General features: G+C 38.2%; 1 protein-coding gene across 1 annotated transcript in view; it reads right to left on the bottom strand.

Annotated features, from left to right (window-relative positions):
• ipo11 (importin 11) overlaps positions 1-17,347 on the bottom strand; it is a 91,912-nt gene extending 74,565 nt beyond the window's left edge. Inside the window, exons 1-7 of the mRNA XM_029510332.1 lie at positions 17,233-17,347; positions 14,384-14,533; positions 12,564-12,664; positions 10,847-10,919; positions 7,628-7,831; positions 2,141-2,273; positions 1,758-1,816 (exon numbers count right to left, since the gene is read on the bottom strand). Of these exons, the coding sequence (XP_029366192.1) occupies positions 1,758-1,816; positions 2,141-2,273; positions 7,628-7,831; positions 10,847-10,919; positions 12,564-12,664; positions 14,384-14,521 (708 nt within the window). The 5' untranslated portion in view covers positions 14,522-14,533; positions 17,233-17,347. The remainder of the gene's footprint in view (positions 1-1,757; positions 1,817-2,140; positions 2,274-7,627; positions 7,832-10,846; positions 10,920-12,563; positions 12,665-14,383; positions 14,534-17,232) is intronic.
• Positions 17,348-17,725: the final 378 nt, after the last annotated feature.

Raw genomic sequence — 17,725 nt, 5'->3', positions numbered from 1 at the left:
ACCAGCCATGCCTTTGGATTCTGGGAGTTGGTATTCTATCTGTTAAAAAGATTTAAACTCAGAAGAAAGCCATGAAAGCAGTCAATAAGAGCCAAAATAATCCAAAAGGGGATTCCAATCAGTAGAATTGAAAAGCCTTTACCCATGAATGTAATGAATAACTGGAATAACCAATATTTCCTGTTTAAGAAAAACTAATTTCATGAAAAAAAAAAAAAGAAAAAAAAAAGTAATAATTGCATTCATACATTTCACTGACGTCCCTGTTTGATGCCCCCCACCTGCCTCTGTTCTCAGCAATTACCATTCTTAATCTTGTTTATTCAAGGTCACAGATCCGCACACTGGTTTTTATTATATACAAGCTTTTGTCAAGTCAGTCAATAGTCAGAAAGTAGACTGATATTTCAGGACAAACAAAAACAACTTGCTTATCCTGAGGAAGTCAGAATTATATAGAGAACAGAAACAAAAATAAATAAAAGTAACAAAAAAGGAAAAAAGAGTAAGTCATAAAAATCACATGATGCACATATGATGAACTAAGTTCAAGCATTTATTTCTATAAACCAGCCAAATAGACAAAGGAAAAACTTAAATTATTATCATCATTATTATTAAATTGTATGAAAAATTGCCATGACCTGAACTTGAGAAATGAAGTAGGTTCACAAGAAATTAAGAACAGCTGAATAATAAAAAGAATGAAAAATGGTATCGACACGCAAATGACAGAACTAGTGAGTATGACAAATTGACAGCATATACACGTGAGCATGAAATACTTACTCCAAACCATTACGTCTGCTCACTGAGCTGGAATAACCAGCCACAGCTCAGGGCAAATGACATTTTAATTTGAATTTTAACCATTAAACGTACAACCTTCAGTCTGCAAGCAAAACGCTGTCGTGTTAGCAGAATGATCGAGCACGAAATGCATAAATAAACCAATAAATGAAAAGAAAAAACCCTAAAATAGAGACAAAAAGATTTCTCAACATCTTAGTTAAGCATGGGAACCTTCAGGAAATTGAATTTGCTTTGTGGGCCACAATACTACACAAACACTGATTTTTGCAGCCAGTGCTTGCAGTGCTTGTCTATTTGTATAACAAAATAGTGGCATAGGTTGCCTTAACTGCCCATGCTTCAAACATCTGACTTAAAACACCAGCGAAAGAGTAAGCAGCATCCTGAGGCTACAATGTCTGCTGAAAGTTAGACACTAACTTTATCACCGCAGGTACAACAGTGCTACCTATTCTCAATATCCGCACTGTGGATTTTTTAAATTGGCTCTAACACACAATCAATGTGCATGTTTCCATTGCTTGAACTAAAGCAAGTTATGAAACTGACATGTAATTTCTACTATTAATGTCATCTCCAGCTATTCTTCCACCAAACCTCATCTGACACCAGGAAGGAATCAAACTGCCCCTGGAGCTCAAAGGAACTGGGCAGTCTGCGCACCAATACCCAAACCAAACACATATTTAATCTTGTTGTTTTTTTACCTGAAAGACTTACTAAATTGCATTAACAGTTTTAGAAATTTGGACTTTCTTCACACTGAAAGAAGAGCTCATACAAACTCTTTGGACTGAGAACGAAGCTTAAAGCTTTTTATTATTATTATTATTATCACAGCCATCCAGCACACTGTGACTGGAGTCAAAAAGCACCAAAAGTAAAATATCAGCTTTTTGAAAAATATGAGTACTACCATAGCAGCCACATCTGGAATAACTCACCATCACTTCCATATTCTGTTGTGGTTCCTGAAATCCATGGACAGTCAACTTGCGAAGAACTAAAACAGGGACAATTAAGAAAAAAAAATAAAAACACTGTTTACAGCATTGTGACTAATTGCAAATTGACTACAAAGCAAAATCGATTTAAGTGTTTCTCAAAGCATTAGCAAACTCAGGTATCTGTTAAAGTACACAAATCGTCTAAAGTTTTTGTTAAAGGGTGCAATCATGCTAAAAAAATAACACAATGCAATATGCTGCCAGTTGAAAAAGTCTGCAATTTACTCACAATTTTGTACAAAGAGATCATTGCACCTCTTGTCATCATGTAGTTGTGCTGTGTGTGATGTCTCCATGTGTGAGTGTGAAGTCACGGCTACCTTTAAGCGAGAGCAGTGTCCTCTCCAGAGAGCTGAGCGCCGTGGCCTCATCTCTGGCATAGATCTGTTGGAGGAAGCAGTCGGTATGATGGCTCCACAGGGAGCAGGCGAAGCTGTAGATGCCTGACGCCAGCTGCCAGCACACAAATGAACGGCGCAGTCAGTCACACAGATGCTATTATTCTCTATCAGTGTTCATATTCAGAAACAGACGTCTGCGGTTGCTCCGGTGAACATGACACTGATCACAAATATATTTTAAGACGAGATGCAAATACAAACTGCACCTATAACAACAAAAACTTGTAGCCAGCTACAGCAATCCAAATACAAAATGACTTACACTAAACACATTCGCACACAATAAACACATTTGGAAACAAAGAAGGATCTGTTAGGCACAGGTTTAATTTAGCTCTGAATGAACTCAAGTTACACTCACTACAACAACATTATCTGGGCCCATTTTTTTTTTTATGAGGACATTCCCTTGTCGAGACAAAACATGGCAATCAAAGGTAGACCAAAAAAAAAACCTCTCAGCCCCATCAATTGTGTCATACAGAGTCTGGTTCAGAAAATACAATAAATCTGCCGGGGCAGAGCAGCGAGCTTCATTTTCATAGAAAGAATAAACAGAAGAGAAGTAAACATTTCACCCCAGTAGCTACTGAAACATGATGGTTCAATATTCAAGCTTTTCAGTGTGGTGATCCATGACGGCAAATACACTCATATTGTGGAAAACACATGAAAATTACTTTTCAAAGTCAGGGACCCAATGACTCTGCTCTGTGCTGTGGATAACACAGATGTGTGGAGAAAGAACCAGTCGCTATGTCTGTGCCGAGTCCCCTCTTTGGAGAGATTTCTCTGGCGCTTGCCACTTTGCTTTCCTCGGAATAATCCACTGCATAGGCCCGAGGTGCAGAGGAAACATTCAAAATGTGGATGGAAATATCTTGAGGGGCGGGGAATATTTAAAATTTCATTTAAAAATTTCATTTCCTGTATTCTCAAATCAAAATCAAATCAAAATCAGATTTATTTATATAGCGCCAAATCATGATCATAAGTATTCTGGTGACTGTACTGTGAGAAAAATTTGTACATTTTGTAATTGCAAAAATGACAACTACGATGACTAATGCAGAGTCATCTTAAATAATAGCGTAGTTAACAGACTTACTGTTCTCTTCTGTTAAACAGACCTCCTTCTGTCCACATTGACCAGGCGGCAAATATATCAAAACCAGAGACTGCCAGCCAAAAAACACAGAGCAGTCTACGCTGCTGTAACAAACACATGATAATTTTGGTAAAGCAGCATTAGCACTCATCCACACTAATAAAAAAAAAAAAAAGTATAATGCTAGCTATGCACATGATGAACCAAGTGTTCATCACTTTGGAAAAAGAACTAAGCATGTATGATCTTGTCTGTCATCAAACTAATGTCTAACTCAACTGATACCCAACCTAATGCTTCTTTTACACAATGCAGATATTGTTTTTCACTCTTAAAAACATGCACGCATGCACGCACACACACGCATAATAGAATAAACACATTACATAATTGTCAAGCCACAGTGATAAATGGTAGTGATTAAATAAAGGTGTCATGAACAATGACAATCATCATCCAAACAGAGACTGGAATAATAGCTTAACAGAAGTCTCTTTAAATAGTCTGTATAATTACTTTGTTCTATTGTTAAAAAAAAAATGTTTAAACTAGTCCATGTAGAACATTTTGATATGATTGCAGCCTGTGATCTGAACTGTAATCTTTTCTCCTGGAACGCATCAATCAAATAATTTACATCCTTTAGAGAACTGATAGGAGCTATGAACTAACAAGCCACAATCAGAGCTTTGACAAGACCCAAACTTCTGGTGAAAGAACCAACCATACCCTTATTGTTATCAAACAGAACAGTTACACAATAGAGTGTTCTTTTCAGATTAATGAAAACAACCTGAATGGTGTGGCTGACAGTGGGGCTTTTCAAGGCTTGATGCAATTTAGTGCAAATGACAATACCACTGAAAAAGGCACTGGCTAATGAAAATGATCAAGAAACAGAAGAAAACTGAAAAACTGGTCCTCACCACAAACCATTAGAGTCCCCTGGTAATACATCCCATCACCATAGCATCAGAGCTTCAAAGCATTGGTCTGACAGCTTCAATGCACACTCCTGATAACGAAGCCAGTGTCAATTAAGTCTCCAATGTCATTTTTGTGGTACAGTGTATTAAAGGTGGCAGCCTGACAAAGAGAAGCAGTTTGTTATTCAGTTGGAAGCCATTGACTGGGGATCCATCTAAATTCCAATTAATGAGTTTGGTAAATTATCACTGAATCATTCAGGAGTGAATCCTGATGCATCTAAGAATCAATTATTATTTCCAACCCATGTGATGTGTTTGAAAGGCTACACACTTCCACGACTTGTGTGTATCTGTGTATGTGCTCCTCTTTACAGCTGTAGACAGAGACAACAGATTTTCAATAAAAGCACATTTCAATTAAAGCAAACAATTTCCTCCATCTTGATACTGATTCCCTGTTCCAAAGGGAGAGGCAGACGCACCAACCAAAGCCATCCAAGTGAAGTTCATTTTATTTGAGTCTATTTATGAATGCCCATCCTGTCTGATATTACCCCTCTATTGCTTTTCAGAAATACAAAGCCAGGTATTATCACCTGTTATCACCTGCCACATTCGTCTATTAACCTACTGCGCGTTTTGCAAGTCGCAAAAAGCAAACAAAACAATGTAGAGTCTTGAGAGCTTTCCCATTCATCCCAATTTTATGCTTTTCATGCCAATGACTCAAAGTTTTGAATTCAAGCTGAAATGTTCCTGGAAAACTTATTGAAAAAGTGTTTATTCTCAAAAGTCAATTTAAGACCTATAAAACTTTTATATTTTCAGAATGAGTAATGTCCATTAAAGAAGTATCACCCTTTTTAGAGTAAACATTGTGCAACATAATATTTTAAATGGGGGAATAAAGGCAGAAAGAGAAAAAACTCTGAAGTTGCGGTCAATGATTCAGGAATGCGACTGCTGTATTATGACAGTAGCATACTGGTCTGGGTGGCAAAAATTAAATCACTATCCACAACCACAAAAACACATTTTTTTTGGCTGATTTTATGAGTTTGTCTCAGTTTGTGCAAATATTTATACTATACTGTCTTCAAAAATGAACTCTATTTTTGTGTTGTATCTCCATCTGAGTGGTTTTAAATCTAATTTAAAGTCTTCTGATGCTGGTAAACTCACCGGGTAGTGAATTGAATGAACAGCAGCGGCTGACACACCTGTGATTAGATCTATTTTGAACGTATGTCCTTGAGTTACATCAATTTTGATGTAATCTTCTATGCCACTGCTCAGGGCAGTATGATTCACAGCTTAACTATAAGACTGAGCCTACACAATGATCCTTTTTCAGTGGCAGTAAGTTGTACAACTGTGTTTCTTCCCATTATTAGTTGCTCCTTGCTTACATTAAGTCTCCATTTAACACATCAGAGGATGAACATACTATAATTAATTTAGCAAATTTGTGGTGTCTGATTTATCTTTACTATATTTTAATTTCTACAAATAATGAAAGATAGCAGGCACTGAGTTCTCTATTTCTTTCTAAAGGTGCTTTCACTAATTCCCATTTCTAAAAACTAGGAGGCAAAAATCACTTCTAAAAGGTGTCTCAATCCCATCTTCCCTGTCCTTGAATACACCCCCAGCTTTTCTTCATTACTACATAATTTCCTTTGATGTGATGTCTCCTCCTTTCCCCACCAGCCCTCAGTTACTTCAATCGCTGGGTCATCATTCCACTCTTTCCCTTTTTACTCCACTATCTGTTTAGCACTGCCACTGGTGAACCGAAGAGCTCACAGCCCAAGCCTCAGCAAGCAGTCAAGGGAAACAAAGAGCTAGTTAATGTGCTGCTGTCATGCAGTCAACATGCTCCAGCGACTGTTGTTGTAAAGGACTGAGAGAAGTGCAAAACGCTCAAACACCCACACACAACAGTGCTTATGTGCACATTGGTTCAGAAACAAAACAAAACCATAGTGTGACTATAAAGGGTAAAAGAGCAATCTCAGATATTAAGACATACTTAGTTGTCAAATGCAGGCTCAGTTGTTTTCTTTGTTTCTAAACACATTTCAGTGAGTAAATAGCAAATGTGACATTGACTTATCGAAAGAGACACAAAGTCTAATGAATCAGGTTACAATGAATATTACCTGCTGCTCTGCAGCTCAAAATTGAACAATTTGGTGTGTTATTTGGTATAATGAGCAGATCCAACTACATGAGACGGCATTCACAGGTGCCACCAACATAAAAAAAATAATAACCTGACACAGAGATAAAATGTTCATTTAAGGCTCAATATCAGTTTAGCTATAGAATTCACCTTAAAAACCAATGCAGAGTTATGAGTGGAGTTCAGTCAGTTCTGTCAAAGAATGTGTAAGGATGTGTCAGTGTTGCATTGTCCTTTGTGGTGTCACCTCTTCTCTGCACATGTGTGCAGTGGGGGAGGGACAGAAAACACTGTATGCGCCACTTATCATAAAAGTCATCAGCCCATCATTTAAAAACTGCACTGTTTAATGGGACTCAGTCTGCCCTTGTTCCTCATATTGCCTAAGGGCACATATTTTGGCACAGAAGCCTCTGCACGACACCAAACTGCTTGGTCTCAGTCACCGTCTATGATGTCCACTGGCCATCTCTGCAAGTCTCTCCCTCTGTTGGTTTGTTTGATCATCTTTTGGACTAAACCCCTTTCTCTTCACATCTGTCTTTCTGCTCAAGTCTTACGTTCTTTAAAAGCGCAGATGGCTAAACAAAAAGGCCCTTGCTCTGATTCACTGTCTCTTTGAAAGAAATATTAACTCGCACAAAACAAGCTTCCCTCTAACATAATCTCTTTTACTTACACAAGCCAAAACACAGTCAAAGCTATCCGCAAACACATCAATCATGCTTGAGTCACGCATGAAAACAGATGCATGCATGCACAGAGAATCTGGCTGAGAGTGAGGTCGTGTTTGAGTTTGGCTCTTACAGTAGCTCAACAGCATCACCTACAGGACACATCCAAAACTAAAAATCCTCTCAAGATAATATTACTATTCATCTATTCATATTCAAAGTGTTCTGTGGGGGGGTGACACAAAAAGAGAAAATGCCAAAGTCATGGGGCTGGAACACAAGAATAAAAAAAAAAAAAAGAAGGCAAACTTCAAAGGCAGTGAAGTTACAGTTTCATTATTCTTTACTTGTTAAGCAAGTCACCTTGTATTCAGGAGAATATGGCTACTGCATTAAAAGCACAGGAAACACAGGGGGAGAGGGACCCTGAACAACAAACTGTGAGATTAAAACAAAATAAGGTTATAGCAAGATGAGAGCGACAACAAACAGTTAAAGCTTTCAACTTACATCCTGGAATAGCCGCCTGTCTTGCGCCAAGCGTTTGGACGCAAGAGTTTTGGTGACGTGATAAAAAGTGAGCAGCGCTCTGTGCTGCTGCAGGCCATCTTGACCCTTCACCGACTCGAGCAGAATGGGGATGAGCTCAGGCCATTGCCTGGGGCAGTCCAGACGGGCCACCTTGGCTATGAGTACTGCGATCTGGGTTGCTATCTGTTGGAAAAACCAAAGCATAAACATGGTACAACGTGATTATACCAAAGGAAACTTTGTAGATCAATTGAAGTGGAAAAAAAAGTTGTCACAAAATATGAATACAGTGTGCATACTTTATCTGATGTTACAGACTGAGTCATTCACCTAATTAAGGTACTTAGCAAAACAGATTTATTGCAAGTTCATCGATTTCACCATCAGTAATCTGCTTTGTGAAATATTACTCCTGTGACCTTTTGCTTCACTTGTCACAATATTTCTTGACACAACATTAAGTGTCCTTGATGAGCCATTAAGATTCAAGAGTGCCTATTTCTCTGACAGTGACGGGGCAGAAACACCTCATTGCTTAAGATAAGTGGATTAAGATTTTAGACTGAATGAGAAACTGAACAAGCAGATAGTGAAGATTGTACAATGAAACCTCTGTTTTTTTTTTTTATTTGAACACCCCTTTCAATTAGCAATTTTTTTCCACTATATGCAGATACACAAATCACTACAGACAGAAAACACTATTACAAAAGTCCTCCTTATTCAGAGTTATATGATTTATATCCTCATAGATACATAATACATTTGTACATATATGTTCATTTACTGAAATTAAATTAAGATATGGATTTAAAATTATGGTAATTTTGCTTTAGTTTGTGTTGCTTACGACTTGTATTGTGCAAGACTGGGAAGCATTTCTGATGTTTTGTCAACCCAATATCTGTCAGTAAAACTGGACATTAAATGTAAAGTGATGATCATAGTCAACAAATGAACACAGAAAATGACATTGTAAACAATGGTGTATATATGGTGTTTTATCTGACACTAAATCCATTTATTGGCCAATTTTTATTAGGATATAGCAAAGATTAGAAAAGCAATAGCAATGTGCTCATGTTTACCTCCCCAATGAGGTTTTCATTTCACCTGTAGTCACGATCACTTAGAAACAAAATAACGAAAATTTATTTCACTGTCCACAGATTGAACGCTGAGCAGACACTACAACATTAAAGAACAATTTCATTTCAGCAATAAAAATCTATTAGGATTGAAATTTAATTTGCAAATATCAATAGATCACCATGATTTTTTAAAAGAATCAGGTAAACTTTAAAAAAAAAAAAAAAAAAAAAAAAAAAAGGTCCACACAGGTAAACCCACACACAAATGCTCAAACATGCAAAAGCCCTTCTTGAGCTTCCATTCAACAAGGAGTGCTTCTGGCATCACAGATCACAGACAATGGAGTTTCAATGCCATACACTGTTTGCCATATGGCTGCTATCATTCCTAATGTTGGATGGCTGCCCCTCTGGGACAAACAGACTGTAGAAACCAGGATCGCTTGCCAATTTCCAGGGCCACTTTCCATGTATGCTGAGATGGATGAAATATACTCCACTTGATACTGGAATTATTTATTTGTTGAAGCTATAAAAAAAAATACTTGATAAGTCATCACTATTCTTAATTATCTTTTATCAATGTCAGATTTTATATTTTCTACCTGCCTTCGTTTATTGCTGATGATTTGAAATTCATATTTGCATTATATAATGTTATATTACATTCTAGTCCTTAATGTTATAAAGATCATTAGGGGACCTGCCATTCATAAAAAAAAAATTACAAAATAATGACAATACATTTAATTCTTAAATTTCAGTTGAGTGAAAATGTAAAAGGTACCACATCGTATGAATACCACTTCTATTACTGAAATACCTGCAGAGGACAAAACCCCACAAGACAGCTGGGTGTCTAAATGCAGATGATATGTGATGCAACTATATATACACACAAACACACACACACCACATCACATCACATCATCCCACTCGTATGCCCGTAACTGGGATTCTAATGTGATATACAATGTGGTCTCCTTAACAACATGGTTGGGTGCCAAACCTTGATCACAAGAAATAGGAGAAAATCTCCTTTCCTATGCAAATATTTTGTCTGAGGTTCTCAGTAGTGCATCCATCCATGAATTTCTTCCTCTGGGACTGACTGGAGTACAGTGATTTTGTCTACATTATTGCTTTTTAATCTCCTACACACAAAAAAAAAAATCTTATATTTTCACTTCACCCACTGTGATCAGATTAGTTTGTCTGAAATGCTGGGCTCATCTAACTTTTTTCCTTTGAAATGAGAAACCTCCAAACTGTTTCCAATATATCGACAGATGGATGAAAAACAAAAAAAACTGCCAATGTACATCACAGCGCCTGCCTAAAACCCACTACCTTAATGAAAACAAGTGGTTTGGTCCCCTCCTCTCTCATCATTCTTCCAGTGCAGCAAAAAAAAAAAAAAAAAAAAAAAATTGGATTTTGTGCATCCCCTCTCCTTTTCAAGTAAACTTAAGGATGCCAAGCAACAGCAGAGGCTTTAAACTTCCCAAAGCCAAATCTTACATTACATGGCAATACAGTGCTGACTTCTCATTTTGATTTATACACTATAATTATATACTTGGGCAGCACAGCGGCATAGTGCCAACACTGTCCCAGCTAAAGTTCCCAGGCCAGCCTTTCTGTGTGGAGTCTGCCTGTTCTCTCAGTGCCTGTGTGGGTTTCCTCCCACCGTCCAAAGGCATGTACTGTATGTTTAGGTTGATTAGTGACTCTTAATTGTCCATAGCGCTGAGTTTGAGTGTGAGTGGTTGTTGGTCTCTGTCTGTCTCTGTGTGTTGACCTTGTGATGGACAGTGGCAGTGCCTCTCCAGGGTGTACCTCGCCCTCTCTCAATGTGAGCTGGGATTGGTTCCAGCACCCCCGCAACCAAGAAACGGATAAGCAGTAGAAGATGAATGAATTTATAAATAAATGATTACATACCTTTTTCAAGTACATAATCATACCCTCTGTGAGCATCCTGTACTGTATTACAGTAAACTTTGGCAGGAAACAGTTCATCACATGTTGAATGGCTCAAAACAATCAAAGTGATGATGCTTTCAACCAATTTCTTTTACATTTTTTATATCATATCTGCACTAACCTGATTGACAGGCTCATTGAAGTTTGTAATGAGACCAGCACGCAATGACGTCTTCTCTTCTTCTGATAAAGCACTGTGAATAAACCAACCAAAAAAAATTTTTAAATGACATGAGGAAAGGTGAAAGGCCAACTTTATACATTCCACATAGAAACACGAGACAAATATGTTAAGACCATAACTGTATCAAGAAATGTAACTGCATTTACACAAACTGGGAAAAAGGGCACCTTTTCAACTTCTGAGGGCAAAGTATGCGTCATAATACGACACCAGGTGCCAGAAATGACTCCTTAAAGTTTCATTTCAAATTCTAGACAGTCATGGCACAAACTTGAATATAATGATGGTATGAATATGACATCAATTTGCCGAGTTGTTACAGGATCAATTAAATCCTTGTGTTAACACTATGGTGTAAGACGCGCCAGCTGCCTGATTTAATCAGTAAGCTTCAGATTAACAACCCACTTCTCTCCAACTCACATCCTGCAAAATAGGTTTGTCACAAACAGAACAGGGTGCAAAAGAGTGACAGTAAATAAAATGCTTTGCAAAATGTATGTTTTACTATGCATTTCAACTAGCACCTACTGAAGTTATACATTGGCGAGTGATGTGTTGAGGCACATAAAACATCTTTGGGGGAAATATCAGAAATTTAATTCATCGCAACCACAAGCTCAGCTGTTTTGATTTTTGACTGACAGCATCTGGCAGACTGCCAGTTTGGCATGCGTTGGAACATCCACTTGAGCCCTCATGACAGTGTCTCAGTGATTTATAAAAGTAAGGAATACACAATCATCTCAACAAAGTAAGGTGACACTAGTAGATACTTCTACATGCTGTTGAATGGGCTCCTGCAGAGCAGCAAATTACCATTCCACCATGCAAACTGATATTAGCAGTCCACTGATCCTGGCAAAATTTTGTTTAGTTGCCCATTCAATGAGCTAAAATGCTCAAGAATGCATATAGATGAGAAGGAAACTTAAGCAGTGATGCTAATGTGGGTTGTTTTTCAATATCTTCTGCCCTTGTGCTTATTCATTTGTGTGGCCTTTGCTTGGTACAGTGATAAAATGGCACAGCATTCGCTGTGCTATACAACTGCTCGATTAATAGCAGCAATCCAAAGGTAATCACATCAATAAGTAAAAGGACATAAACCCCTTGCACAGCACACTGGCAAATGAAATTCAGTTTACTAAACTACTGACAAGAGTAAAACAACTTTGGTGAAAAGGAGAAAGCTTTTGGAGAGAAAGAAGAAAATAATAATGTGATAGTCAATTTCAATATTCAAAGTCCATCTGCTACACTACAAAAGAGAAACAAAATCAGAAACTTATTATGGAACCATAGGACAATAATATGAAGATGGGTGTCAGAGAGAGAGAGAGAGAGAGAGAGAGACAAGAAATCTGTGAAAAGTGGAGACAGAACTGCAGACGTAAGCTGTTGCTGGAAAATTAAAGAGACAAACGGACACAGTGAGTAGAGACAAAACAGAAAAATAAAATTACTAATCTCTGCCAAGAAAAAGAGATCCAAAGAGAGTGACAAAGCCTGAAAAACAAGCAGAGAGATTAAGGCTGATGAAAAGGAACTGAGTACGAGTGAATGAGAAAAGCAATGAAAGGAGAGATGAGCTGGAACACCTGAGACAAAGAGAAAGGGTGGAAATCTGAGAGAAAAGAAAGAAATTACTTACTGAGGCGCTACTCTCCTCCAGTATCTGTCAATCCCATTTTTGAAGTACAGCACTGCCAGCCATCTGACATTCACATCCAGCATGTGGTTATTGAAGATATTCTGCGGGATTAAAAAAAAAACAACAACAACAAAACAGATGACTATACTCTTTGCTAAAATTGTTTTGATACTTTCAATGGCTAATACAGCGGAAGTGAAGGACTAACTGAGTTTCATAATGTTTGACAGTGCAGAAAACAAAGAATGAGTAATAAGTACAAAACTGGAGAATGATGACGCAGACCAGATGGCATTAACTCACACTTTACTGGGGTGCTCCATTAAATTAGAGGCCATGCTGAGATTGAATTTGTAGATACTAATATAGTTTATTGATGCTAAAATTTTCAGCAAAACACTAACATACCCTGGAAAATTAAGCTGACCATTCTCACTGTGTTCCTAAAGAGTGTGAGTGAAATGAAAAAGGGCCTCATGTTTTATTTTTGCTTTATTAAAAGATAAGATCGCTCTGTCATATGAAGGGATAGAGGAACATTAGCAGAGCTGCAATGTCACTATTCACAAAAGAGCAAAAAAAAAGCTTGCTAAACGTGTATTAGATGCAGAAGAGCGACCGGAATCTATCTTAGGCTGGCTAGAATTTGATTTACTGATGCTGTCCCTCCTGTGCCATCCTCTGTGGTGATGTGCAGGGAAATTATTTTCTGCACTAAATGACAAGGGGCACCTTGCTGTAATTGCTTTGGACAAGAGCCTCACTGGCAGTTCCACAAAATAGGGAATAAACCCAAATTTATCAAGAACATTTTCTGAAATTTAAACACATATGTGACTCCACAGACAAGACCAGGAGGTGAAGACGGTCGAAGACAGTTGTTACACAATGATGAACATGAATTAGTTATTTTTTTTAACTCTGTTATTACGTTCTGGGCTTGCTTTAACTTATTTGCTTTCATCATTCTCTGTATTACCATGAAGTCAATGAGCTGGATAGGTTACAAGTTGAGCGTAATTTTAGTATGCATTTGTTTACTTTTCTGCAAAACCATTTAATGACAATTTTACTCACAGTTCCCGTTTGCAGTGTACCTACAGCACTAACGTACTGAAGGAAACTTCAGATGCGATGACCATGATGCATTAGGTTCTAAATTTATACGGTGTTTTTCTATTATTTCTGTGTGGCTTTATGGAAATTGACAGTGATGCAATCCTCAAGTAAGCATGAATCTGTCGGGATTCAAAAATACATGTGTTATGTGTATGCATGCTGATTTGACTCAGCTGTAACTTCCTACGTTTCTTTTCATGAACATTCTTTTCACCTCATGCATTTAACTGCTATCTACCTTAAGAAGAGTTAGACATAGTCACCTGCTGTGTTACTCTAGGTTCAAGCATTTTTCAGTAATAAATAACTTATGAAACAGCTGATTTACACACTTTGCTTTTTATTCTATATTTTAAATTGCTTATAAAATTATACAATTAGCAGGATTTCAGGACAACTGAAAGGCTCCACAGGCCATAATTAGTTTGACTCAATCTCATGTCAGTGGGCTGGGTATTTGAAAACATTACAATTTCCTCTCAATACACCAGGTCTTTGTGTTGAGCTGGGCAAAACACATCCTGAGCCAATTCTGCTACTGAATGCATAGAGATGGTGCTAAAATCTTATCATTCAATCTCATCGCTTACGCTTCAGTGAGAAAGCAAACGCAAATGATTCCTGAAATGTTTGAGTTTTTAAATCAATCAAAAGTGGCTTTGCGGTGAGAATACATCAAAGATCTTGTGCTCATCCCTCACCAGCAGGACCGAGTAGAAGCCTGGCTGCGTCTCCCACTGTCGTAGCTGCTCCTCTGCAGGCTTCAGAACAGCTGTGTCCTGACTGGTGGCTTGGGTTAAGGCTTGCAGCACCACCGAACTGGCACTGTCCATATCCATAGCTGGATATATCTGCAGGTGAACATGAGACAGGAATGAGTATGAGAAAACACTGACAAAATCTGAATTTATTTGCTCTTGTGACATGTTCAGCTGTGAGGAAAAAAATTGAAAAAAAAAAAACAAAAAACTTTAAAATACTTTCACAAAAGGGAAACACATCATAGCAAAAGCACAAACTGAACCCCTCATCCCCCGACCCAAAGAATTAAATCTTCTTTTTGGTAGGTTCTGTCAACTTGCTCCATATTTTATTATAGATCACCCAGCACTGATATCACTGTTATCCAGCTTGAAAAAGAAACAAATCCTTCTGAAAAAAGAAAAAGCACACCTGAAAGAAACACTGCAAGTCATCTCTACCATGCAAAACAGTTGTAAAATGTTTTGCCCCAGATACCATAAGCACCCCAGTCTCAAAGGTACAAAAGTGTTTTTCAGTTTCAGGTAGTTCCTAAGTCAGTACCTTCATAGAAATGCAATATCTGGAAGAGCGACCAAAAAAAAAAAAAAAAAAAATCTACCTTGTCAATCCTACTATGGGACCACATATCTTTTTTATGAAGTTGTATCTCAACATTTCCAGAGATGTATTCAAATAAAATCAAGTGAATCTTTATCCCCAGTTAAAGGCTCCTATTCTTGAGCTCCAAGTACATTCCCAACAGTCTCAAAGAATTAGATGACAAGCATGAAATGAAAAACTTAAAACTTAAAAGAACTGCTAAAATAAAAAAAATAAAATAAAAAAAACACTTGTGTGATCTGATTATGTTCAGACGCTGCAGTCAAGAAAGCAATAAATTCCAAATACAAAAACAAATTTTTCCCCAAACCCGGCTGATTATTTTAGTCAACAATTTATTGGCAGACTGGATAAACAGTCAGCTATGAGACCAAAAGAGGTAGTCTGATGAAAAAGTGCCATTACTTCTTCGGGGGGTAGAAATATTGAGCAACACTGCCATCTACAGCCCAGAAACAAATATTCAGCACCATTATCCATCAAGTCCTTCTGTAATTGTGTTTGCATTATAGCCACGTCCAACCAAGAACATAACAGTGGTGCCATGGACACACGTTGTCAAATAAATGAGACAGTCTCCTTTGATAAATGACCACCTGAATTACTCAGCTATTAATAATATTAAGATTGCTGAATGTTCTTTTCTGGATTCTTAATGAGAAATTTCCATGAAGGAAATGTTTGTCTCTTGTGGTCATTTTTTTTTAAGCCGGTTCCTGTACTGGGAGATTGTTAACATGCTTTAAGTCTCAGTTTCAGAAGCACTATAACCCCCCATCATTTCCTTCAGTTGGTACAGAAATGCCAAAAAGACAAAGGATGCTTCTTATGCCACATACAATGCAAAAAAATCTGAATAAAGGGGCCTTTCTCATTTAATGAGCCATAAGCTTCAAATTCATATGTAACTCTCACATGAACTGAAATGGTGGAGAGGATGACTTTGGCTTTTCAGCTTCTACGCTCAAAAGGAGCAAATCTCAACAGAGACGGGAAGTAACTGCTAAAACTGTGGCAGACCATCGAGGTAAAAACCCTCGATACTAAGTAGAAACATGTCACTTCTCCAACTGGAGACAAAAACTGTAACATTCTGTGTGTTTTGACTTGTCATGGTCAGAGACGAACTTTTTTGGCTCGCCACATCACCTGCTCTATTTATAAAGAGCCTTGATAGAAGCTTTGTGTGCTGAATTGGTGCTGTATAAATACAACTGACTTGTTTTGACTGAGATTGACAATATTTGCTCTTCATAAGTGTCACCGTAACAATGAGGCAGCAAGCCTGATACAAGCTATCAATAATTCCACTTCCACCCATGATTTTTCTGCTTACACACAGAAAAGAAAATGGCTTTAAATGACCTGTTTGCAATACAAGCAAAACGCACGTGTTATTCTCCACCTAGCTGAAAACTGAGCACAAAAAACCCACCACATGACTGTCCATGGTGTGTTATGGCAGAGAAAATGTGCAACAAGCAGCTCGCTGGTGGATAACGGGCAATATCAGTGCTGATGTCCTATCTCAGCTGCTCCAGTGGTTTGTGGCCTCTGCTGTTAACACTAGCTAGTTGTGAAGAAGTAAGCTAGCGGCAGCATAACTTTATATTCTCCGGGAAACTGGCCGATCAGATGACAGCTTCAGAACAGCACATCGACGATGCGGCTGAGTCACACGTGTTTAAAGGCAGGTTGCTCTGCTTGGCCCCGAGATAACACACCAATCCGGGTGCATCCAGCACAGGACAGAAACCTTCACATGGTGGTTTCAAATCATTCAAATCATCTATTCGTATAGGGGTTTGGTTTGTTTTGGAAACTGACTGAGGGATAAAGGGGGTCAGGGTGAACAACCTCAGCTCCATTACTTCCAAGTCATTTTGGATCAAGTTGGGTTTCATTAGCTCCGAGATGCTCCATCCGGCCGGCAGCTCGTTTCAAGTAATGTCATCTGTTATTAAAAACATAAAGACGGTCGGTTCACTCGTGTAAACGGGCGACATCGAGTCCTCCCCGTCCCCAAACAAAAAAACACAATCTTGCACATCCAAAACATCGAAAGCTAACTTCGGGTATAGCTAGCAAAGCTAAACTTATTCAACGCGACACCGGGACTCGACAAGGTCCGCAGCGGCGTTTCTCCCGAAACCGGGCAAAAAGGTCAACAACATGCTGGACTCACCGGCAGGAATGAGGGCAGAAAAGCGGAATCTATGCCTGAAACGGTGGCTACTAAAGCTCTGCCAGTGTCAATGTAATGAGAGATGGAAATACACGCTTGTAGGAATGGCGCGAGCAACACGGCAGGCGCGTGCTGATGACGTATGCGCTGCGTGTTGGGGCCATGAGGAGGCTGCAGGTCACCGTGAGCGGATCCTCCTCCATCCTCATTCATTTAATGAAACAACATGTTTTTACACCACAAAGAAAGTATGTTTGGCTTTTACGATTAATAGGACCTCAACTATTTTCTTGTTGTTATAAATTCTATGCCTCTTAAAACTCCTCATTTCTTAAAACTGCATTAGAGACCAGAGCCATCACCTACAGTTTCAATAAATATTGATTGAACTGTACATAGTTTCATTGTTGATCTGTTGTTAAGATCCTGGAAAGAAAGGATTTTTCGGAAGAAGAAATAAATCAATAATCCTTTGTCAAGTTTCAGATTAATT

This window comes from Echeneis naucrates, chromosome 9, assembly GCF_900963305.1.
Source record: "Echeneis naucrates chromosome 9, fEcheNa1.1, whole genome shotgun sequence".
NCBI lineage: Eukaryota > Metazoa > Chordata > Actinopteri > Carangiformes > Echeneidae > Echeneis > Echeneis naucrates.
The sequence above is the reverse complement of the archived record's forward strand: the minus strand, read 5'-3'. Positions and strand labels throughout refer to the sequence as shown.